At 37.1% G+C, this 24431-nt stretch overlaps 1 protein-coding gene across 5 annotated transcripts in view; it reads left to right on the top strand.

The window, feature by feature from the left end:
• Positions 1–24431, top strand: part of gabra6b (gamma-aminobutyric acid type A receptor subunit alpha6b) — a 39224-nt gene that overhangs the window by 932 nt on the left and 13861 nt on the right. For 3 of the 5 annotated variants that reach the window (XM_063053224.1, XM_063053223.1, XM_063053227.1), the window contains exons 2-8: positions 5032–5517; positions 7521–7638; positions 7814–7944; positions 8252–8319; positions 8838–9058; positions 9155–9237; positions 21578–21721. In XM_063053224.1, the coding sequence (XP_062909294.1) occupies positions 5436–5517; positions 7521–7638; positions 7814–7944; positions 8252–8319; positions 8838–9058; positions 9155–9237; positions 21578–21721 (847 nt within the window). In that variant the 5' untranslated portion in view covers positions 5032–5435. Of the gene's footprint in view, positions 1–1780; positions 1846–5031; positions 5518–7256; positions 7639–7813; positions 7945–8251; positions 8320–8837; positions 9059–9154; positions 9238–21577; positions 21722–24431 lie in introns of those variants that run through there. The other 2 variants (XM_063053225.1, XM_063053226.1) reach the window with 2 other exon arrangements.

Here is a 24431-nt window from a genome sequence, read left to right as displayed (position 1 = left end):
ACCGTGCTTTCCCCATTGATGGTTACAGAAACCCACGAGAGTGTTTTACTTAAAAAATATATATCCTGATATCTGTGCTCTAATGTGACACAATCTCTGGTGCATGTGTTAGATTTCAGTCGGAAATGTGCGTCGTTTTATATGTACTTGGGTTTTCATTTCGCTCTCAGCATGTCAATATTTTTAATGCAGCTTGTTTCCTTTACCCCCACATTTCAAACGGGAGAAGCAAATCAAATGGTTTGATTCGCTGTTGTTTGTGCTGTGAGTAACCTGCACGGAGAAGCTCTCGGAGGCTTAGATGCTGAATTTTACTATTCAATTACAAATAATCCGCAAGGAGATGTAAATGATCAAATTAAAGCGAGGAACGCACTAGCCTTCAGTTCTGTTTTCCGATTTTCAGATTGTAAAATAGAAACATTCAGTGCTATACTGATGGAAGTTGTCCCATTTATCCAAGTTAAATGGCTGTCTACAATGCAAAGTACAAAACAGGAATATTTAATGCAGAACAAGTTGCGCGTTGTTTGTGCAGTTTTGTACCTGTTTTCGGCCGTCGAGAGTTGTTTATTGCTTCTGTAATGTTATTTCAGAGATGACGTGTTAGTATCGCCAACAAATAGGGGCTTATTTTAGTTTGTACCAGATATCTTTTCATTTTTGTTTAGGATGAGTTAAACATGTACAAATCCCGCAATTCGTTATTTAAGTTGAAGACTTTAGACTGCTTTATTTTTTATTAAAATCATCAGTGGTTGATATTAACAAGTAATCGACCAATAAGGACAATTTACCGGCTGTTATCTTGCCAGTCATAGATTGTTGAATGATCGAAACAATTAATATCGACAGTTTAGCCTGCAAAACAAATGAGATGAAAAGTTATGGAAGGTTTTAGGATCCGAATCCATTACCAATCATTTGATTTTGGATAGGTAAGGAAGATTTATCCAAAGATATGGAAGTATCAAGGTAACATTACAGGTTTGCGTATATGAACAAAACATAATTGAATCGGCCTGCTGCTACCTTTAGATGCTGGTTCAGGACATAGTCTAACCAACAACAATATCAATATATTTTATATGATATGTGCTCTAGGTGGCAAAAACTGAAGCTCTAAGAGTTGTCAAATGCATTGCAAACCAAATTACGCAATTGACTTTTAGAGCAATTGATCGAAAGTTGTACTAAAGGAGTTTGTAGAATCATTTTATAGAGGAAAGAGAAGAGAGGCTTATGAACAACATTATAGTACAAGGCAATGCCACCTGAAATCGTTCAAATTTGGTGAGGGTCCAGAAAATAAAATTAGAAGTGCACAATTACTTTGGGTGTACAGTACTGGGATGGTGAATATTTTGGAAATAAGGAGAGGTAAAGCCATAATGAAAATTGAAAACAAATGTAATAATTTTAAAATATAGTTTACCTGGGATTCAGTGTGGCTTGTTAAGTGAAGGCTGAAAGATGAATGATCTTGTTATAAGTTAGAATGTGGACAACTGAGTTCTTGATCTTGAGGTTGCCAACAGGGGTACCAGAGAGGCCAATGGAGATTGTGTAGGAATAGTCAAGTTTTAACATCACAAAGGATGGATAGATTTTTTAACAACAGACAAGCAAGATAATGGTGGTGGAAATAAGCAGAATTCCTGATGTCACAAAGGAATGGTTCAAAACTTAATTTAAAGATAATCTGATGCAATTACCAAATATAATGTTTGATTTGGTTCCACGAACCAAAAACCAAACTTTTTTTTCTTCTGAAATTTAGTTGAAAGTCTTTATTACTGGACATCAGCAAAACAATCATGGAGACAATGGATAATCAATAAGTTGGTAAGATGGAACCTGTTCTTGCTCACCATATATCCAGTAACTTTTATATTTTAAGATAATACTGGAGAAGATAGCATGTAAATAGAAAAATAGGAGGAACCTAATATATAAGTGTTTGGGGGACACCACAGGTATATGTGAAGACTGCAAGAGAAACCACTTATTATGATTATATGATGCCATTGGATAGCTAAACATTGAATAAGGCAAGCAAAATCTGAAGCAACAAGTTCATGGTGTAGATTGTTGGAAGGGGGATAATGTTATCAGCAGCACTAATGACAACATTTTCCTTCTATGTGAAAATGAGCAAAATGCATTGTTGGTTTTAAAAGTTTATAAACCTGTAAAGTAGAACACATTTTGTAATATGGGTTCTATTAATAATTCAGTAAATTTGTCATTTCATTCTGGTCACTAAAGGCTTGAAAGCTGCAGACTTGTGCAAAATGGGTCACTGAGATTTAAGTCAGTCAACCTTTGCTTCATTATTACAACAAATGACAGATATGCAGACCTATTAAATTCTTTAACACGATATAAATATGTTTAATGAAGGAGTCAAACAAATTAAGTTTAATTCTTTATGCCAAAGAGGTGTAGTGGCTGAGTCATTAAATATTTTAAGCAGAAGAGATGATATAGGTCTTATGGGAATCAAGGTTTAAAGGTAGGGCTGAGCATATGTAAGACATGGTGAGGTCTGCTCCCCTTATGCTTTCCCCTTATTTGACTCGTGAGAAATTGCAGTGCCAAACTTTTAACTTGGAAGTAATTGGAAATTTATTATCATTAAATTATGTGGTCTAAAGCAAAAATGTACTAATCAAGTTTGTAAATTCTTTCATCTCCAGGTCGACCTTTGTGAAATGCCTTGAGATAGTATAGTGGCAGCATGTAGATAAGAAAAAGTAGGAGGGACCTTGTTTACATATATGTCGGGGGTACACCAGAGGTATACTATGTGCAGACATTGGAAAATAAACTAATTATTTAATTATATGGGGCCACTGGAGAATTCAAATGGAACCCAGGCAAGTATAGTCTGAACTAAAAAGCTAATGGTGTATATTGTTGGAAGAAAATAATGGGGTCAGCAGCATCAGTGAAAAAAACATTTCCTTCTACTTGAAAATGAGCAAAAAGCATTGTTGGCTTCAAACGTTTGCAAACCTGGAAAGTGGAACAGATTTTGTAAAATGCTGGTGGGTTCTATTCATGCATCTTTTGCATAATACTAGAGATTATCAAATAACATTAAAGAAGAGACAATTATGTGTTTTGGTATATTTTTAGAATTGGCAGAAAGTTGGTATAAAGCCAGTGTTTTTTTTTTAAGTAGGATGCATAATACTGCAACAGCATCTCTATTGGGGTAACATTTTTTTTCTGTACATAAATCCAATTTTGCAGGTCACACTGAACAGAGAAAGTAGTTATTTTAAAAGATAGAACCAAGTTGAAAGGAATGGGGATTAGGAGACTGAGCAAAATTACAGCATAATAAACTCATTGTGAGGAATTATAATTAACATCACATTTTATAGAATGACAAATATAAATGTTTTTATTTGGTTAGTGAGAGTCTAGGTATCACTTGGGAGCAATTGTGTCCTCGACAGAGATCATTAAATGTGAATGAAAAACTGTATTTAATAGAAGCTAATGGAATGTAGACTTAATACAGGAGCAACTAAAAACAAAAGTGAGTAAGTAGCATTTAAGTTATGTGGAAACTGGAACTGAGTTCAGTTTTGGACATTGGTGTATGTTTATTATTGTTATGTGGCAAGAAAACAGTTTTGTTTAGTTCAATAGTTCCATTTAATAACAGATAATGTATATAGTAAACAATCTGAAATTTGCTTTCCAGCCAGAAAGATTATTTCATATATGAGTACATTGAGGCAGTACAAAAAGAAACATTTTAAAAATGCAGAATATACTGGTACAGTTACAGAGAAAGTGCAGAGCAGGTAGACAAATTGCAAGGGCCAGGAGGAGGCAAATTGAGAGACCAGTTTATTGTTAATCAAATAAGAAGTCGAACTCCAGAGGATTTTTTTGATATTATATATTGTATAGTGTTAATCTTAATGAGATTTAAACACTTGTGTTACAAGGGTGAGATAATTGTAAATTAGATTAAGAGTAGGGCATTTAGCATCTCAACTCTTTTCTATCATTAACATCGTGGATCATGTATCACATGCATATCGATATCCAGTTTTATACAATCTTCTTTGATATTTTTGATGAAAAAAATATATTAACCCCAGATCTACAAAAATGGGTCAGTTGACAATATCAAGAGTTTTATTTTTGTCTATTAGGGATGTTGATTGTTGAACAAAGTCAGGTAAAGTGAATTGAAGTACCAATAATTGAATGTTGAAGTAGATTCCAGCATTATTGCAGGTTACTGTGGTGGTGTTGGTTATGGAAGATTTCTCCATTATCATTGGAACAGAAGACATACAGTAAGCATATCTTTAGTTCAAAATTAAATCAATTGTTGATCTCTACACCATTTCAACTAACCCAATGCCATTTACACATCAGTTAATATTAATACATTATGTTTGTAGTACAAAATATTGAATATAGTCTGTGTTGCATAAAGAAATCCATCTGTTAACGATTATTTCATTTTGGGGTTTATCCTGTAACTGGTGCTCATTGGCCAGTTTATTCTCATTTATGAACAAGAGAAAATCTGCAAATGCCTGTTTTATGGAATTCACATACAAATGCTTTCTTTTTGCATCACGATCTCAGCATAAAATTTACCTGAAAAACTACAGTGGAGGTATGCTAACATTCAGAATAATATTACTTTTATTTCTTATATAGGCTTTTCAGTCAGCATGAGTATTAAATATCGACAGGGTTACTGTTCTTAAAATTAGTTTCCAAGGTTAGAGTTGGTCTGCGCAGCAATCTTTAAAGGCAGGTTGAAAATATAAAGTTCCTTGTGCAAACTTTCAGACCTTTGATTCAAAGGCACTTGTCTTATATTGTGTTGGATTTATAGTATTGATGAATATTAAACGTGAAGGATTGGTACTAAAATATACTGGCAAGTTATGGTCTGGCTTACCAACTAGTAAACCATAGCATAGACTATGGGATAAAAAGGGCTTAACAAATAACCTTAATAAAGTTTTAGCTTTTGTTTTTTTACAGATATTCTGTTTGTGGCCAACGCACTGAAATATCTATATGCGTTTAAAACAAGTGTAAGATCAAGAACGTCAGCTATTGTTACTTCAAAGGAAAACAAACTTAGAGCAACCATGACTACCATACCGATTGCCATCATGTGAGAGAAAGCACAACAGAATATATCGTGGGTTGGTTATCCTGTTCTTCAAGGCTACTGCGATAAAATATGTAAAAATCGGTAATCAGGAACGCTTCCTGGATTATTGTTTGTCCATGAGAATGCAATATTTTTACCAGCAACCAGAAGAAAAAATAAACTAACGTAGAACTTGGCAGATCCTTTAAAACGACCACAAATATCCGGAAGATTATGGCAAATTGACCGAGGTTCAAGTTAACACTGATGCCTACGCAGCTGTGGAAAGATGTACAATTTTATCAATTGCTATATCTTTGCTTCATATATGTATGCTCCACGTGTAATGTTGACAATGGCAATAGAGACAGGTAGGGGAAAGGTGTGGAATAACTATATTATTCATGAACTGTTAATCCATATCAATATATTAAATATGTTACTTACAGTCAATATAAATTAGGAATAAAGCGTTGTTTCAAGTTTATTAGAAGATGGTGAATTCCGGAATCATGTATTATATTAGTGTTAATCTTGGAATCAGAAAATTTTTGACAGGGGCCGTTCAGCTCATCATGATGGTGCCAGAGAAAACCTAATCCTGTGTTCAAGCACTACTTATGCAGCCCTGGTGAACAAAACTCTTCAATAGCACACCCACTTTTGAATATGATATAGATGTCAGAATTTTACACCCTTTGAACCAATGACTTCAAGACCATCATCCCCGGGTATGCCTTTTTTTTTAAATGATGAATTCTATGTCCCAGAATTTTGACTGGTAGCTACAAACATTTATATATTTGTTAGTTATTCCCATTTACCCCCTCTAGGCCCTATAAAGCCTTCTCTTGCTTTTGTTCCAACGAGTACAACCCGAATCTACGCAAAACTCTACAGATGCTGGAAATGTGAATTAAAATCAGAAAATCCTGGAAGTGCTCCGCAGGCCAGACTTGGTTCTGGTAAAGATAAATATCTAACGATGAAGGTCAAAAGACCTTTTGTCAGATTTGAAACATTAACCCTGTTCTTCCTCCTTCAGGTATTATCAGACTTGCTGAGCGTTTCTGGCACTTTCTATTTTATTGCAGCCTTTTTGATATTTTCCCCATAGCTACAATTTTGTAAGTCTTGCAAATATCTTCCTAAATCTCCCCCGTACCTTGCTTAGTACAATGATCTCTTGGCGATAATGTGGCCAGAACTATGTGATGAAACAAGTCATGTCAGAACATAATTCCAAACTATCTTCTCTACTCTTACATTTTATGCCCAGACTAATAAGGAAAGAACACTGCGTACCTTTTAATGGTCTTATTGAACTGTCTTACCTTTCCGCATCTGATGGTACCCTCCAAGATCCCTCTCTGCTCCCACTCTACTCAACAGTTTTCTTCCATTTGTTGACTGGTACCTCCCCAAACGCATTGAATGGTTAATTGTATATTCATAGCACTGCAGTTAACTCATAGCGGAGAAACCAGCTAGTGAACTGACCTGCGATATTTAAGGTCAACACAAACCATCTCCTGCATCCAACCTCATTAGCCTATCAACATGAAAACATTAATAAAGCAAACTACCTTGTTAACAAAGAGGTCTGTTAAAGTAGCACAACTGAATGATTGAACATGTGCGCTTAGTAGCAATTGTGTATTAAAAATGCCCGTTTATAAGTTCAATTGGGAAATGATGCACCAGCAACATTTTGAATGCTTACCAACAGGTTTAGAGAACACTGTTGAGTGCGAGGATTAAGCTATATGATAAGCAATCGCTAATGTTACCCCTCCTAATTCTGATTACCTAGATTATAAAAAATAAAGAACTAGCAATGTCACCTAAATCTCTCAACCCGTCACACATTTCTTGGGGCGGGGCGGCGGAGCGCTAAGGCTGAGAAAGAGAGAGAAATCAAGTGGAACGTTGTGATAAATCTCAGTTTGATTCAGAAGCTGGCAATGCAAAACACTGACACATTACGAGAAGGATATCAATAGAATTTTTAAATAGATATAGTAACAGAAGAAGTGTTGTAATTTGTAATGCAATCACTCTCGGCTGGCTGTCCGTGTCATGCCAGGATTCCTGACGGCTCCTCGCTAATTCCTGCCAAAAGTATCAGTGGATTTCTTGTTTTTAATCTCCCATGATGCCTTATTCGATTATTGTCAATGCTCGCCATCCCGTACCGGCTGTTAAACTCTTTAGTTTTAAACTGAGGCATTCAGTTGAGCCCAGACAGCAGCGGAGAAATAAAAGGAGAGTGGAAAATTGTCTTCTTCGAACGCAAAGGGCTCAACGTTGAGGTACTAAAGTGGTTTTAATCGTTTCTTTTATTCTTCCTGAAATGGCACAATGACGGCAAAAGTGAGGAGGCTTAGAATATGGGACATGCAAATGGTTACTGCTGACATGAGAACTGTGGTTGCAATGTCCACCAGCCGTGTGGGTTTACTGATCTTTGTCTTTTGCACAGCACTGTTTTGGTGAGTCCGTCTTATTTACATTTCTCTGATAAGTTAGGTAATTATGTATTTTGTTGAATTTAATATATATTTTTTGAAAATACGTCATATTTGAGTTGACTACCGCAAGTGCATAATAAACACACTTATATTGTTAAAGTCGTCCTTGACCTCAATATTAATTTTGTATTTACAGTATAGGAGAGACGCTCGGAAAAAAGTCTTCTAATCATGACAATGAAGTAAGAATACATTCAGAAAACATCACACGTATTCTCGATAGACTTCTTGATGGATATGACAACAGGCTACGTCCTGGGTTTGGAGGTAAGCAATAGGTTTTCTACATAACCATTCGTCTAGCAACAAATTCAAACCTTTTCGCAGCCTCGTATGACGTACTTCTCAGTTGATATAATACGAAGACTAGCCAATCGTAAATATTTAAATTCATCTCATCAGTCACGTGCTCGTATTAATATTTCTGTATTTTAAAGTAATTTTAGAATGCATTGCCATTCGTAAACATTGTTGCTCAAACTTTGAGGGCTTTTTGGTTCTTTCCATGTGACAGTTGAATACCCGGTCCTATGAACAGCCAACAGTCTTTTACATATGGTTTGATCTTTTCTAGGTCCTGTCACTGAAGTGAAAACCGACATATATGTGACAAGTTTCGGTCCTGTATCTGACGTTGAAATGGTATGATACTTACAATGGTCGATACAATAATACTAATACTTACTCTACCAAAGAAAAAACACAAACCAGAATTGCTCAGCAACACCCGCGTCCAATTTTACTGACAGCGGACACAGTGCTATCGATTTTATTATTTTGGCATCTCGGGAGAATATTATTCGAGAAGATTATTCTCCTTAATCTGTTTGACTATCCTGCCGCTAAAAGTATCAGTGGTCATCTTTTATCTGTTTCCAACAATAAACATTATACCAAATACTGCAATTGGTTAAAAAAACAAAGCTTTCCATTCTTAAGGAAGCCAAGTAAATAACTAAATACAAACGTATGTCAAATCACAAGAAAGTTTTTTTTTAGAGCGGATACTGACACTGGATAATCCATTGAGCTGTTGTAGCTTTGTGTCGGTAGGTATTAGAGATTTTGGATTATGTACATCAGACACAGTGACTACTTTGGCATCTTGCAGTTAAAGTGATGCAATGCGCTATTTAAAATACGGTATTATTCTTTTACAGGAATATACCATGGATGTCTTCTTTCGTCAAACTTGGATTGACAAAAGGTTGGAATTTGAAGGGCCCATTGAAATCCTTAGACTGAATAATTTAATGGTCAGTAAGATTTGGACTCCGGATACTTTTTTCAGAAATGGGAAAAAATCTATTGCTCACAACATGACTACTCCCAACAAGCTTTTCAGGATCATGCAAAACGGCACAGTACTTTACACAATGAGGTTAGCCATAATAGTTTGGTGAAGCATTGCATTGCCCCATTTTGCACTTAATACATAATAATAACCTTAAATAAACCTTTTCTCTTCTAATTATAGACTTACCATAAATGCTGCGTGTCCTATGAGATTGGTGAACTTCCCAATGGACGGACATGCCTGTCCCTTGAAGTTCGGCAGCTGTAAGTTATGTTTATGGCTGTTTATATATATATGGTTAAGGCGCCTCGGCGTTAGATCAACGGAGTTCGAATAAATATACAGGGATTTTGAGAAACTTAAAATCTTGTAAGGCCATCGTTGTACTGATTTTATGAAGTGTGAAAGTCTACTCACAAAAAATTGACAAATTGCAGATTACAAATTCTGAACTAGTATGAAAAAGCCTTGGTGTTAGAGAATCAGCCCTGGCATTGCCTTATGAGTCAGAAGGTATTGGTTAAAATATGAATTAAGAGGCTAAAGTATTTAATTTCAGTTGATGCTTGGTCTGCTAGACGTAAATCTAGTTGCAGTTGAGTGTAATATATCCCTTAGTTTAGTGCTATTCAGAAATAAAATAGATTTTATCACCTGTGCCCTGTCCAATGTTTATTTATCACCATTAACAGATTACTTGATAATTATCACATTGGTGTTTGTGAGAATTTGTCTGTATAAATTTCTGCCACAATTTCTACATGACAGTAATAAGTAATTTATCATTCATAAAGTGTGTTGTGATACCCGTGTGTATCTCAATGTGAATGCAATTTAATTTTGTTTTTTACAAACTAATAACAAGACTTCAATGAGTTATGCAATATATATTTTTTCAATATATGCATTATATGTTTTCACAGTTTTTTGCTAAGGGCATTACTTTCAGAAGGAAGTTTCAGCATAACATGATTTGGCTACATCCACTACCATAAACTACATTCTTAAGTACACTGTCAGTTATTTCCCATGTTAACATCTTGCATATCTTAATTTGTCTAAGGTTGCATTTTCATTAGAAAATCATGAGGGATTCATCTAAAGCAATGTGAACTTTGCAGAAGCACAAAATTATCAGTGTAAATTTGAGGTCAAGGCTAGACTTGGAGTTTCAAGTGAAAAAGAATTATAATTTTCTAAAGTGGCTAGTATCTTTTTTAGTTTAGCATCACACTTCAATGTAAATACAATGCAAAGCAAAATCTTTTTAACCAATTGTTAATGCAATAATTTGTAAAACCACTGAACACCATTTTGTTTGTTTAACCAGGAAAGAAAACAAACTTAGAACAATAAGGTGTGGAATATTGACACCTATAGCATGGGTGAACCTCACCTAGGGTAGTAGCATAATTGCGTGATAATAAATTTGCATCTTTTGCACCCAACTGGATTTACTTTTACATTAAGATTGATAGAGAAACAAATTGGTAAAAGTCGGTTGGCAGTTCTAAGTTACCAGTTTGCAGGGTTATATAAGATGGGGTTGTGGGGTAGAGATAAGTCTCTAGCAAAGGAGGTATAAGGCACTTCTCCCCTCTACTAGCTTGCAGGTCACCCTTGAGCAAGATGTAGCACCTGCTTAGCCCACCACTCAGGGTCACGTGAGGTCATAGGAACAAGTTGTGGATGGTCATATGAGTAGTTGGTGCACATTACGAGTCCTGGTTATGTGACCACTGACACAAGGCTGACAGTACCTGAGAGTATTGATAATGGCTGAGGTCACCTGTCTTGTAAAGACACTGCCCAGAAGAAGGGAATGGCAAACCACTTTTGTGGAAGAATTTGCCAAGAACTATCATGGTTAAGACAGACAGAAGACTATGATTACCCATATCATATAACACAGCACATAATGATGATAATTATGATGAATTACACTGTAATCTGCTTTGTGTGTGTGTGTGTGTTATTTTAAAACTTCTTCCCTCTACTGGAGTTACAATCATTCAACATTATGGAGTTTTAGGAGTTGGCGCTCTTTGTCCATCTTGTTATTCAACCATTTTTCTTCCTTGAGCACTAATAGGGTCAGTTCTGAGGTAAATTCATTGTGAATCCTAACCCTTCCCTAAATTCTCAGTGATAATAAATTTTATTACGGAAAGATAATTTGACAGTAATTACTAAAAATGTAGTTGTTCACCCAGGTTTCACTATAAACTAATTAAAATGCAGCACAGTATAAAAATTGTGTTTAAGAAGCAGTGATCAACATAAATAACCAAACAGCTCTCTCTATATATCCTTTTTTGCAATACAAAAATTAGCATTTCAAGCCATCTAAATATTAACAATGCATATTGGTTGTGTATTTAAAAGCAAGCAATAATGTTGGAAGACTTTGTATTTTTAATGTAACTTATTATTGCCATACAAATGCATTCACAAGAATAGGAAATGCATTATTTAATCTTTTATGCCTAGTATTTGTATGTTTGTCTAATCTGAGCAAAACTCTAACTTTTGATGTCAAAACATAAACGTTTTCTACCACTGGTTAGCAGGAGCAAGAAGTTTGTAGAATTTTATATGCTCAGTTCCAAAAGCACTATGGTTTTAGTGTAATTACATGTAACACACATTTACTATCAAGTGTCAGCAGTGCTTCAATGGTAGTGCAGTCTCTTAGAAAGAAGACCATTCATTACTCCTGTCCTAACCAAGATCAACCAACTCAATAAACGCTGAGAGTTATACCTGGATAACATAATAAATGGAAAAATAATAAAGGGACCACTCATTATATACTGCAGAACTTTCACAAAAATATTCAAAATAGTTTATTTCCAATAGTTTATGAATCCTTTATAATACTTACATTCCTCATTCCCCTTTATTCCTCTGTCATGCCTTGTAACTGTAGGGTTAAATCTATGAACTAGTGACATTTTTTCCTCTAACTTATTATTGTTGTGTTTCTCAAATTTCCTTTCTCTTTTCAGTATCTTGTTAATTTCCATTTCTCTCAAAATCTTCCTTCTTTATATCAGATTGATGCCCCCCTTTGATTGTTTTCTTTTTCTTGTGGCATTCATAGACTTTGGCTAGCTTCTTATCTTTCTGTTCTTGCAGCTCAGCTTGATGTTCCCTTTCAAGCTGCTCTCCCAGATTTACTCTCTAAGGGGAGTTTATGGTGCTTGCCTTTTTTTTGCTGTTAATGTGATTGGTAAGTCATGCAAATACACAACAACGGCCCAATTTTCTATTCTGTTTTGAAGTCTAAAAATATTATTTGTCCCCAAATCATAATGAATTCAGAAATAAAGTGAAAACAAGGCCTTACTTGGGAAAATATATATATCATCAACTTTTATTTGATCAGAATGCATGCTGATTAATAGTAGTTTCAATTCCTTTAGTGGATTTTTAATTTGTCTGTTCCTCTGTGGTCTTGATATTCTTAAATAATCAGTAAATATCTATTGATTACATTGAAACTTAAATATGATAAATGCTTACAAAATGTTACAAAATTTGTCAAAATTAACTTGGGTCTCTTACAGACTGAGAGAACAGAAATTATATTGAGCATTAAGTATGAAGATGCAAAAAAAATCTCCTCAGAAATAGTAGGGAGCAACAGATCTAGACAAATGAGGAAGTGAAATAAATAAAGCAGAATTGGAGAAATTAATGAAATAGAAGGCCGAAAGATCTTTAGGAACTTGTGACTCACATTTAATTTTTTTTTGAAAGAAAAGGCTGTGTACTGGTTTTCAACTCTCAAAATGCCAATATAGCAAATATAACTCACAGAACTAAAAAAGAAGAGAAGGAAAAAGGCTAAAGGCTGATGAGCAAGGAGAATCTTCTTTGAAGGAATGAGTAGTATATTTTATAATATATAATAATATTGGCTAGAGTCAACATAATTTATAAAAGTGAACTCATAGTTGACAATTATTTAATAATTTTTCAGATTATAATAAACAGAATAGAAAAAGAGGAAGCTGTGGATGTGTATATAAAGGTAGTGTATTGTCATCAATCAGAAAACAATGTATAGATAAAAATATCTTCAGGATATACTGTGAACTGGTGATTAGTTGGATGCCATAGGGCCCAGGCTGTTCACAATATGTATTAATGATTTGAATGAAAACACTGAGAGTGAAATTTCCAGCAGGTCAGTTAACATCTGTGAAGAGACAAAGAGAGATAACATGTTTAGTCAATATATTTTGGTACATAGTATTATCAGTAAAGTTGATGGAATATGGCAAAGTTGAGTAGCAATGGGCAAATTAGTAAATTAATTTAATATTATCACTTCTACTGAAGTACAGTGAGCAACTTTGTTAAGCATGCCATCCATATAGATCATTTCATTACAACAATGCATTGAAGTAGAACATAAGAAAACAATAAGACAATGCAGAAAAAAGTGTTACAGTAAGGCATCAGAAAATAAAGTGCAAGACCACACTGAGGTCAAGAGTCTGTTTATTTTTATCAGGGGGCCATTGAATACCCTTATAACAGTGGAATATAAGATGTCCTTGAGCCAGCCTGGTGGTATATGATTTGTATCTTCTGCCTGAAAAGAGAATGTCCAGTGTAGGTGGGGTTCTTGATATTTTTGTCTGCTTTACCAAAATAGTCAGAAGTATGGATAGTGTCCATGGAGAGAAGACTGGTTTCTATGATCTGCTGAGCTATATCCACAACTCTCAGCATTTCCTTGCAATCCTGGACAGACTAGTTGCCATACCAAGCCATGAAGTATTGGGATAAGACACTTATAAGGTGCATCAATAAAAATTGCCAAAGGTCAAAGGGGCAATGCCAAATCTTATCTATGGCATCTATGTGGTTGGACCAAGACAGGCTATCGGTGATGTTCATTCCTATGAACTTGAAACTTTCAACACACTCGACCTCAGCACTGATAATGTAAACTGGAGTGAATCCACTGCCCTCTTCTTGAAATCAATGATCAACTCTTTTGTTTTGTTAACATTGAGGGAAAGGTTGTTGTCATGAAACCATGTCATTAAGCTGTCTTGACTCTTCCCTATGCTCCAACTCATCATTATTTGAGATTCATTGCACTATATTTGTGTCATTTGCAAACTTGTAGATGGAGTTAGAGCAGAATCTGGCCACGCAGTTGAGAATGTACAGGAAGTAGAGAAGAGAGCTGAGGACTTAGGCTTATAAGGCAAAGTGTTGAAGATAATCATGGCAGAGGTGTTGCTGTATATCCTTTCTGATTAAGGTCTGTTGATCAAGAAGTCAAAGATTCAGTTGCAAAGGGAGGTATTGAGAGCCAGGTCTTGGAGTTTGGAGGTGAGCTTGCTTGAAATTCTAGCATTGAACGCAGAGTTGAATTCAATATATGGCACTCTAATGTATGCGTCTTTACTGTCTAGATGCTCCAGAGATGAGTGTAGGGCCAGGGAGTTGGTGTCTGCTGTGACCTCTCTTGGTAGTAAGCTAATTGTAGCGGGTCGAGGTTGTCTGGGAGGCAGGAATTGATGTGTGCCATGACCAGCCTCTTGAATCACTTCGTGATGGTGGATGTCAGGCAATGTGCACTAGCTATTAAGGCACATTACCTTATTTCTCTTAGGTACTAGGATGATAGTGATCATCTTTAAGCAGTGGGAACTTTCGATCAAAGTAGTGAGAGGTTAAAAATTTCCTCAGGTACCCCCCGAACTGACGTGCACAAGATCCAAGGACACCATCCAGGCCAGATGCTTTCCATGGAATCACTCATTGGAAGACTGACGTCTGAAAGGTGACTGTGGGTTCATGTGCATTGGAAGCTGTCAGGTTGGGTGGCAAGATTCCAATCCCCTTCTGTTCAAAATGTTCACAGAATGTGTTAATCTCATCAGGATAAGATGTTTTGTTGTTGGTGAAGCTCCATGAATTTGTTTTGTAGCTTGCTATAGCATGCAAGCCCTGCCAAAACTGGTGCTGACTCTTGACATCCCTGATAAGTTTATGAAGGTTGCAACTCAATTTCTTGTATAAATCAAGATTACCTAATTTGAATGAGACAGTCCTGGACTATGGTAGGGTGTGGATCTTTCAGTTCATCCATGGTTTCTGGTTTGAGAACACCTGGAATGATCTCACAGTCCTCTACACACTAATAAAGTCCATGACAGTGATGACATAGGTTGGCTGCTGAGTATCAGAACATAAAACAAAGTAGGTAAGAAAAAAAAACATTGGAGTATTTTAAAACTAGTGATTAAATTTAAAGGAAATAGAGAAAAAAACATGCTACTTTTTAATTGCACCTACTTTAAAAAAATTCCATCATTGGAAAAATATGATATTCATTCCTATCAGGAAACATGACTTTTGGACTCACAAAACAAAACATAACTGGGATTGTTTGCAATAATGAATTACAACATGATTAAGAGTTTTACTTTGATTGTAGGTTTACATTCATCCTTGAAACAATCATATGTAATTAATATGTCAATACCTAACTGTTTTCATTTAAGAGGGTAAAGGCAATTATGAGGAGCATGTGCAGAGCTGGTGAACCTATGGCATGCCCAAGTTAGCACATGCAAAAGTTTTATTGACATGTGACATGCAGTGCCGCCCCTTAATTCCTTAAACCCCAACCATAATCTTTACGGCCAAATGAGACAGCAAATGATTTTTTTTACAACACAAGCATAGAACATAGAAGAGTACAGAACAAGAACAGGGCATTTGGCCCACAATATTGTGCTGAACCAGTTAAATACCAAATCAAAAACACCCAAGTAATAACTCCTCCTACCCACACCATGTCCATATCTCTTCAGCTTCCTTATACCCATGTGCCAATCTCTTAAAAGCCTGTAATGTATTTGCCTCTACCACCATGCCAGGCAGTGCATTCCAGGCACCCATGACTCTCTGAGTAAAAAACTTAACCCTCACATCCCCCTTGAACCTACCCTCTCTCACCTTCAATGCATGCCCTCTGGTATTAGACATTTCAACTGTGGGAAACAGATAACCTCCATCCACTCTATATATGCCACATAGTCTTGTAACCCTCTATCAGATCTCCCTTCAGCCTCCGATGCTTCAGAGAAAAAAATCTGTTTGTCGAGCCTCTAGTGATAGCACATGCCCTCTAAACCAGGCAGCATTCTGGTGAATCTCTTCTGCATCCTCTCCAAAGCCTGAACATCCTTCCTATAGTGGGGTGACCAGAACTGTATGCAATACTCCAGATATGGCCTAACCTGAGTTTTTATAAATTGTAACGTAACCTCCTGAACTCAATGCCTCGACTAATAGAAGCACACATTTCATAAGCCTTCTTAACCACTTTATTAGATTAGATTAGATTATTAGATTATGAGGACATGCAGTCCTCTTTTATTGTCATTTAGTAATTCATGCGTTAAGAAATGATACAATATTCCTCCGGTGTGATATCACGGAAACACAGGACAAACCAAGACTGAGAAACTAACAAAAACCACATAATTATAACTTATAGTTACAACAGTGCAACAATACCATAACTTGATGAAGAACAGGCCATGGCATAGTAAAAAAGTTCAAAGTCTCTCGAAAGTCCCACATTTCACACAGACAGGAGAAGGAAGAAAACTCTCCCTGCCATGCCCGACCACAGTCCGACTCTGAGTCGTCCGAAAACTTCGAGCTCTGATCAGCCCTCTGACACCGAGTACTGAGCACCATCTCTGCCGAATGCTTCGACCTCAGCCTCGGTCACCAGCAGCAGGCAAAGCTGGAGATTTCGGGGCCTTCCCTCTGGAGATCCTCGATCGCACAGTAGCAGTGGCAGCGAACCGGGCATTTCAGAAATTTCTCCAGATGTTCTTCTGCTTCTCATGTCTGTCTCCATCAAATCAGAATTGTGCACAGCGTCCTACTTACAAATACGATATAATTTCACCGGAGAGCTGCGTGCGGTGCCATCTTCTCCTCCTGCCACATCAACCTGTGTAACCACTTTCAAGGAGCTATGAACTTGGATCCCAAGATCTCTCTCCTCAGCAACACTGTTAAGAGCAAGGTGCTTGTCCTTAATAGTGTACTGTCTCCTTGCAATTGCCCTACCAATGTGCAACACCTCACATTTTTCTGGGTTAAATTCCATCTGCAATTTCTCAGCCCTTATCTGCAACTGATCTATATTGTGCTGTATTCTTTCCCAGTCTTCTACACAATCCAAAACTCCACCAATCTTGATATCATCCATAAATTTACTAACACACACATCTATATTTTCATCCAGGTAATTTATACACATTACAAACAGTAGAGGTCCCAGCATAGATCCCTGTAAAAATCCACTAATTACAGACCTCCACTTGAGTAAGTCCCTTCAACCACTACCCTCTGTCTTCTATGTGCAAACCAGTTCTGAATCCAAACAGCCAATTCACTGCAGATCCCATGGTTCTTAATCTTCTGGATTTGCCTCCCATGAGAAACTTTGTCAAACACTTTGTAAAATCCATGTAGACAACATCCATTGCCCCACCCTCACCAATATCTCTTGTGTACTTGTCAAAAAGCTCATCCAAGTTGATAAAGTATGACTTGCCATACACAAGGTCATGCTGGCTCTCCCTAATTAGGCTATGGGTTTGCAAATGCTCATAGAGCCTATCCCTAAGAATTTCCTCCAGCAGTTTCTCTATTACTGATTTGAGGCTCACCGATCTATAGTTCCCAGGATTTTCCCTTCTTCCCTTCTTAAATAGAAGTACAACATAAGCCACTTGCCAGTCCTCCGGAATCCTGCATTTGGCTAAAGAGGACACAAAGATACTGGTCAAGAGCGCTGCAATCTTGTGTCTTGCTTCCTTCAGTAACCTGGAGTAAATCCTATCAGGCCCTGGGAACTTATCCACCATAATACTCCTTTGGACAACCAAGACTTCCTCCCTGTTGACCTCTAAATGCTCTAACATTTATATAGCACTGATCTCCTGATTCTCCATATCCTTTTCTTTGGTAAATACTGAAGCAAAGTACTCATTAAGTACTCTCACTCACATTTTCTGCATCCAAGCAAATGGGGCTGGGGTTTAAATAGTTTGCGGGGGGGTACTTCATGTCACATGTCACCAAAATTTTTGCGTGTGCCATCTTGGGTATGTCATAGCTTCCCCCCAGAAGTGAGATGTTATCACAGGAAACGTGAGAACATGTGACATTGGAGGATAAGATTTTTGTCCTCGCAGACCTAGTGTATGCTTCAATATTTAGATTGTAAGAGTAGACATACTGATGAAACTCATGCAACAAGTATAGCTCTCAAAATAACCAAATACAGGCCAGATATAGAATATTTGTCATTGATAGTGCCGCAATAAATGTTTCACTGTGCATAAAGGCTGTTTATTTTCCTTCCCTTGATCAAATATGAAAGATCAAGGGAAGGAAAATAAAATTATAAGCTTACCAAAGCTTATAATTCCACATTCACATTCCTTATATTATATGGAGGTGGCATCTGTTAGTCTCAGGAGACGGTGGATCTGCACCTGGAAAGTCTTGCTTCAGGGGTGTCCTCTTCAGGGCGCAGGCTTGAGCAAGGTTGTATGGAAGACTGGCAGTTGCCCATGCAGCAAGTCTTCCCTCTCCACGACACTGATGTTGTTCAAGGGAAGGGCAAAGACTAATACAACTTGAAACCAATATACAGGGTATAATAATAATACTATTTAGAAATGTTGTTTTTCATTTGTTTTAAAAAAAATAATATTAATAATTGGCCAGCTTTCTAAAATGCTTCATTTATTTCAGTATGAGTCTGTTATACCTTTATTGATATTAAAACTATGAATACATGTAAATAAGCAAGAAGTCTCGTTCTTTTCCCTTAAAATGTCCATAATTATTGTTGCTAATTCACTAATCAATGATAAAAGGGAGGTTGATGTGTTCTTGATTAGCAAAGGTGTCAAAGGTTATAGGGTGAAGGCAGGGGAACGAGGTTGAGAGGGATAGAAACATAGAAACATAGAAAATAGGTGCGGGAGTAGACCATTCGGCCCTTCGAGCCTGCACCGCCATTCAGTATGATCATCGCTGATCAGAACCCTGTACCAGCCTTCCCCCCATACCCCCTGATCCCTTTAGCCACAAGGGCCATATCTAACTCGCTCTTCAATATAGCCAATGAACTGGCCTCAACTGTTTCCTGTGGCAGAGAATTCCACAGATTCACCACTCGCTGTGTGAAGAAGTTTTTCCTAATCTCAGTCCTAAAAGGCTTCCCCTTTATCCTCAAACTGTGACCCCTTGTTCTGGACTTCCCCAACATCGGGAACAATCTTCCTGCATCTAGCCCGTCCAATCCCTTTAGGATTTTATAAGTTTCAATAAGATCCCCCTCAATCTTCTAAATTCCAACGAGTATAAGCCTAGTCGATCCAGTCTTTCATCATATGAAAGTCCTGCCATCCCAGGAATCAATCTGGCGAACCTCCTTTGTACTCCCGCTATGGCAAGGAAGTCTTTCCTCAGATTAGGGGACCAAAACTACACACAATACTCCAGGTGTGGTCTCACCAAGGCCTTGTACAACTACAGTAGTACCTCCCTGCTCCTGTACTCGAATCCTCTTGCAATGAATGCCAGCATACCATTCGCCTTTTTCACCGCCTACTGTACCTGCATGCCCACTTTCAATGATTAGTGTATAATGACACCCAGGTCTCGTTGCACCTCCCCTTTTCCTAATCGGCCACCATTCAGATAATAATCTGTTTTTCTGTTTTTGCCACCAAAGTGGATAACCTCACATTTATCCACATTAAATTGCATCTGCCATGAATTTGCCCACTCACCTAACCTATCCAAGTCACCCTGCATCCTCTTAGCATCCTCCTCACAGCAAACACTGCCGCCCAGCTTCGTGTCATCCGCAAACTTGGAGATGCTACATTTAATTCCCTCATCTAAGTTATTAATATATATTGTAAACAACTGGGGTCCCAACACTGAGCCTTGCGGTACCCCACTAGTCACTGCCTGCCATTCTGAAAAGGTCCCATTTATTCCCACTCTTTGCTTCCTGTCTGCCAACCAATTCTCTATCCACATCAATACTTTACTCCCAATACCATGTGCTTTAAGTTTGCACACTAATCTCATGTGTGGGACCTTGTCAAAAGCCTTTTGAAAATCCGAATGTACCACATCCACTGGTTCTCCTCTATCCACTCTACTAGTTACACCCTCAAAAAATTCTATGAGGTTCGTCAGACATGATTTTCCTTTCACAAATCCATGCTGACTTTGTCCGATGATTTCACCGCTTTCCAAATGTGCTGTTATCACATCTTTGATAACTGACTCTAGCATTTTCCCCACCACCGATGTCAGGCTAACCGGTCTATAATAAATCGTCCCTGATAGAATGGCAAAGCAGATGCAATGGGCTGAATGGCCTAATTCTGCTCCTATAATCTATGCTCACAATTACTGTGGTATGCGAGACAAAAATGTTTAGAAGATTATCACCAAATTGGATGTGATGGGGTGGAGATATGTCTCTACTAAAAGAGGTGTAAGGTGCTCCTTCCTCCCACTAGCCTGCAGGTCACCCTTGGACAAGGTGTTGCACCTGCTTAGCCCCTTGATCAGGGTCATGTGAAGCCACGGGAGCAAGTGATGGGTGGTTGTATGAGCAGCTGGTGCATATCACAAGTCCTGGTTATGCAACCACTGACACCAGGCAGACAATTTCTGAAAAGTATTGATGGCTGGGGGCACCCGTCTTATAAAGACATTGCCCAGAGAGAAGGCAATGGCAAACCACCACGAGACCATGATCACTCACATCATACGACATGGTACATAATGAACAAGCGAACACCAATTTGAGCAAATGCTCTCAATAAGGTTCACTACTCCAGGCATGTGTTGTCCAAACACATTTGTAAAACTTTGAGGGATGATCCTTTTAGAAAGTAGTTGTGCTGTATCTTACACATTTTTTTTTTCAAGATGTGCATTTCATGTGAATGCATTTCATGCCAATATTAACCAGAGTCTGGTGAAAACTACATGGCAAGGAATCCCTGAGAAATTAAATTGAAACAAACTTTTCTCCTTGACAGATTTAGCTGGCTCTTAATAGATCATTAAAACAACTATATTTTTTAAAATTCAAAGTCAAATCTTTGTAAACAATGCTTAGAGTGACCTTATTATTTGGAAAGTATCACAAATTGCTGTTTGTGTACCTTTTCAGATTTAAAATGATTTGCATTTTAAATAGAAAAATACACTTATTTCAAGCAAGAAGAATAAACAAGATTATTTAAGGAAGTCATATTGGTAGAAAAGAACTATTGGAATGTTCAAATCAATTTAAGTGTTTTCATATGTTCATACTGTATGATTTTATTTTGTTTAGTATTTGGTGCTACAGTATGCTTTATGTTGCTGTGCTTGTGAATTACTAATGATGAAAACAGATGCAGTGATGTTGTTAACTGGCAAAAACAGTCTACTAGGAAATTCAAAATAGAAATCAGTATACAGATGCAGCAAGAGCTGAAACATTGCATTCACTTGCAGATGCCTATCCAAGAAGTGAAATCATTTACACCTGGAAAAAGGGTCCCTTGTACTCAGTAGAAGTACCAGATGAATCTTCGAGTCTGCTTCAGTATGACCTTGTAGGCCAAACAGTATCCAGTGAAACTATGAAGTCCAATACAGGCAAGTGCATTTACTTTTGCTGATATATGTTTTAACTTTCAAAGGTCAGTCCTTTTTAACTTCAAAAGCAGATGGAAATGTGTTGAAGCAATATTTTGGATAGACTGGATGATAGAATCCTTGTCCAAAAACATTAATGACTTTATGTGTGATTTTGATATTCTAATATCTGTTTTAAAAATTGACATGATTAATACACAACAAGATATGAACTGAAACAACAGGAATTCTGCAGATGCTGGAAATTCAAGCGACATACATCAAAGTTGCTGGTGAACGCAGCAGGCCAGGCAGCATCTATAGGAAGAAGCGCAGTCGACGTTTCAGGCCGAGACCCTTCGTCAGGACTAGTCCTGACGAAGGGTCTCGGCCTGAAACGTCGACTGCGCTTCTTCCTATAGATGCTGCCTGGCCTGCTGCGTTCACCAGCAACTTTGAAGATATGAACTGGTTTGTGTTCCGAAGAGAAACATATTGAGAGGTAAATTGACATAATGGCCCAGATTTAGTTAATCAGGTCTTACCTCTTAAATTTTCTGCTTAGAAGCTGAATTGTGCATGTAGACAAAACTGAACTTCCCCTGCACATCCTGAACCTGATTTGGGAATCCCTAATCATGGCCATATGGGTGGGCTAGAATTGACAGTCTACAAAAATTAAAGAAAATCTGTAAGGTCTTTGATATATAGAGCCAAAAAGTATAAAATAAGAATTAAATAGCTTAAAATTACAGCAATTAAAAAGTTCAAATCATCCAAAACATTTTAAAAATGATTAAACCATCATGTTTGTTTCAAAACATCCATTGAAATAAATTGCCTTGCCAATCCTACCCAAGTCTGCCCTATCCCAGGGTCCGTGAGTAGATTCCTCAATATAATGATGAGGGAATCTCATCATGTTTTTATTTCTATTGATAACAAAGTTCCCTATTTGAGTGTAAAAGTTTGGCCAGCTGAAAATAGTAAGCTCGTCAGTTAGTTTAGGATGAATGCATTTGGATATGCATGTTCAACAACCCTTGTACTGAGGAGGCAATTAAAATTCAACCACTTGGTTAGGTCTGGAGTTCTATATATACCAGACCACAAAAAAATAACCAGATTTCCTTCCCAGAAGAACATTATTGAACTGGATGGATTTTACAGTAACCCTACAGATTCATGATTACTGTTATTAACATTGATTCCACTTTTATTTAATTGTTTCAATTTTAAATCTCTAACTACCATGGTGAAATTTGACTCCCGTCCCCAGGTTAAAACTCTGTGTTGGTGCTGATTAACCCAAGTTCTAGCCATCATACCTCTAACATCAATGCATTTATGGAGTTATACAGGTGTATCTCTCTAAATCTTTTCCTTCCAGAACCTTGTCCAAATGTCTTGTAAATGTTCTAATTGTAACTCTACCACCTTATCTGACACCTTATGTGCACCACCCTCGATGTGCCAAAGCCTACTCCTCAAAATACCCTTAATTTTTTCCCTTCTCACTTTAAACCTGTCTTTTTGTTGTAGACTCCTCTACCTTCAGGAAAACAAAAACCATGACTATCTATGCTGTCTATGCTCCCCTTAATTTTATAAACAACTATAAGACCACCACTAAGCCTCCTTTGTTCTAGAGAGAACAGTCTCAGCCTATCCATTTCCTCTTCATAACCCAAGCCCTCCAGTTCAGGCAATATTCCTGTGTGTCTTTTCTGCCCCCTCTCTAGCTTAATCATATTCTTCCTATAACATGGCGACCGCAACTACATGTATTATTCCCAACTGTGATCTCACTAATCATTTATACAATAGTAATTTGACATCTCAATTCCCATACAGTAAGTAAAGGTATGTTGTATGCTTGCCTTCATTTGCCAATGAGGGCAAGCATACCACACACCTGCATCAGTTCTTTAGTTATCTGTGCCATTGCATTCAGGGATCCATGTACTTGAACCCTAGTAACTCACCATTCAATTCTCCAGGGGCCTGCCACTTACACTGTTTGTCATGGACTGTTTTAACTTCCTAAAATACATCACTTAGCACTTGTTTGAATTAAATTTTACCAACATTCATTTGCTCACTTTTCCAGTTGGTCCAGATCCTAATGAAACTTTAAACAACCTTCTTTACGAACCAATGTTAGTGTCACCTGCAAAATTATTAATCATACTGCCTATGTTCTCTTCAAAATCATTATCTGACAAATAATAAAGAACCAGCACTGATCCCTATGACACATGACTGGTTACAAGTCTCCAAACTGGAAAACAACCCATCATTTTGTATCTTAATTTTGAGCGAATCTAATTTGCTGTCTCATCCTGGATCATTTCTGGACTGACCTAACATGCAGATCCTTGTGTAGTGCAAACGTTATTCATGGTCATTCAAATACCAAGATACATTATTGTCTAGAGCTACATTCCTACTGAAGTAATCCTATCTTATAATAAGCACTTGCCATTTAATAAAAATTTGATTTAAGTAGTAAGCTTCCAGATGGGAGGCACCTACTTGGAATTGCTGAGTAATCATGTACACCAGTTTTCTTTTACAACAAAATCAAAATTAAATCTTGTTAAACATATAAATGACATAGAGTGTAGTTTACAGTAATGGATGCACTTTACCGTTTTTAAAAATACTTTTAATGTTTGCTGCATCTTTGCAATACTAGTATTCCATTAAAGTTGAATATAAATGTCAAAAT

The sequence above is a fragment of the Mobula hypostoma genome, chromosome 7 (assembly GCF_963921235.1).
Source record: "Mobula hypostoma chromosome 7, sMobHyp1.1, whole genome shotgun sequence".
NCBI classification, from domain to species: Eukaryota; Metazoa; Chordata; class Chondrichthyes; order Myliobatiformes; family Myliobatidae; genus Mobula; species Mobula hypostoma.
The sequence above is the reverse complement of the archived record's forward strand: the minus strand, read 5'-3'. Positions and strand labels throughout refer to the sequence as shown.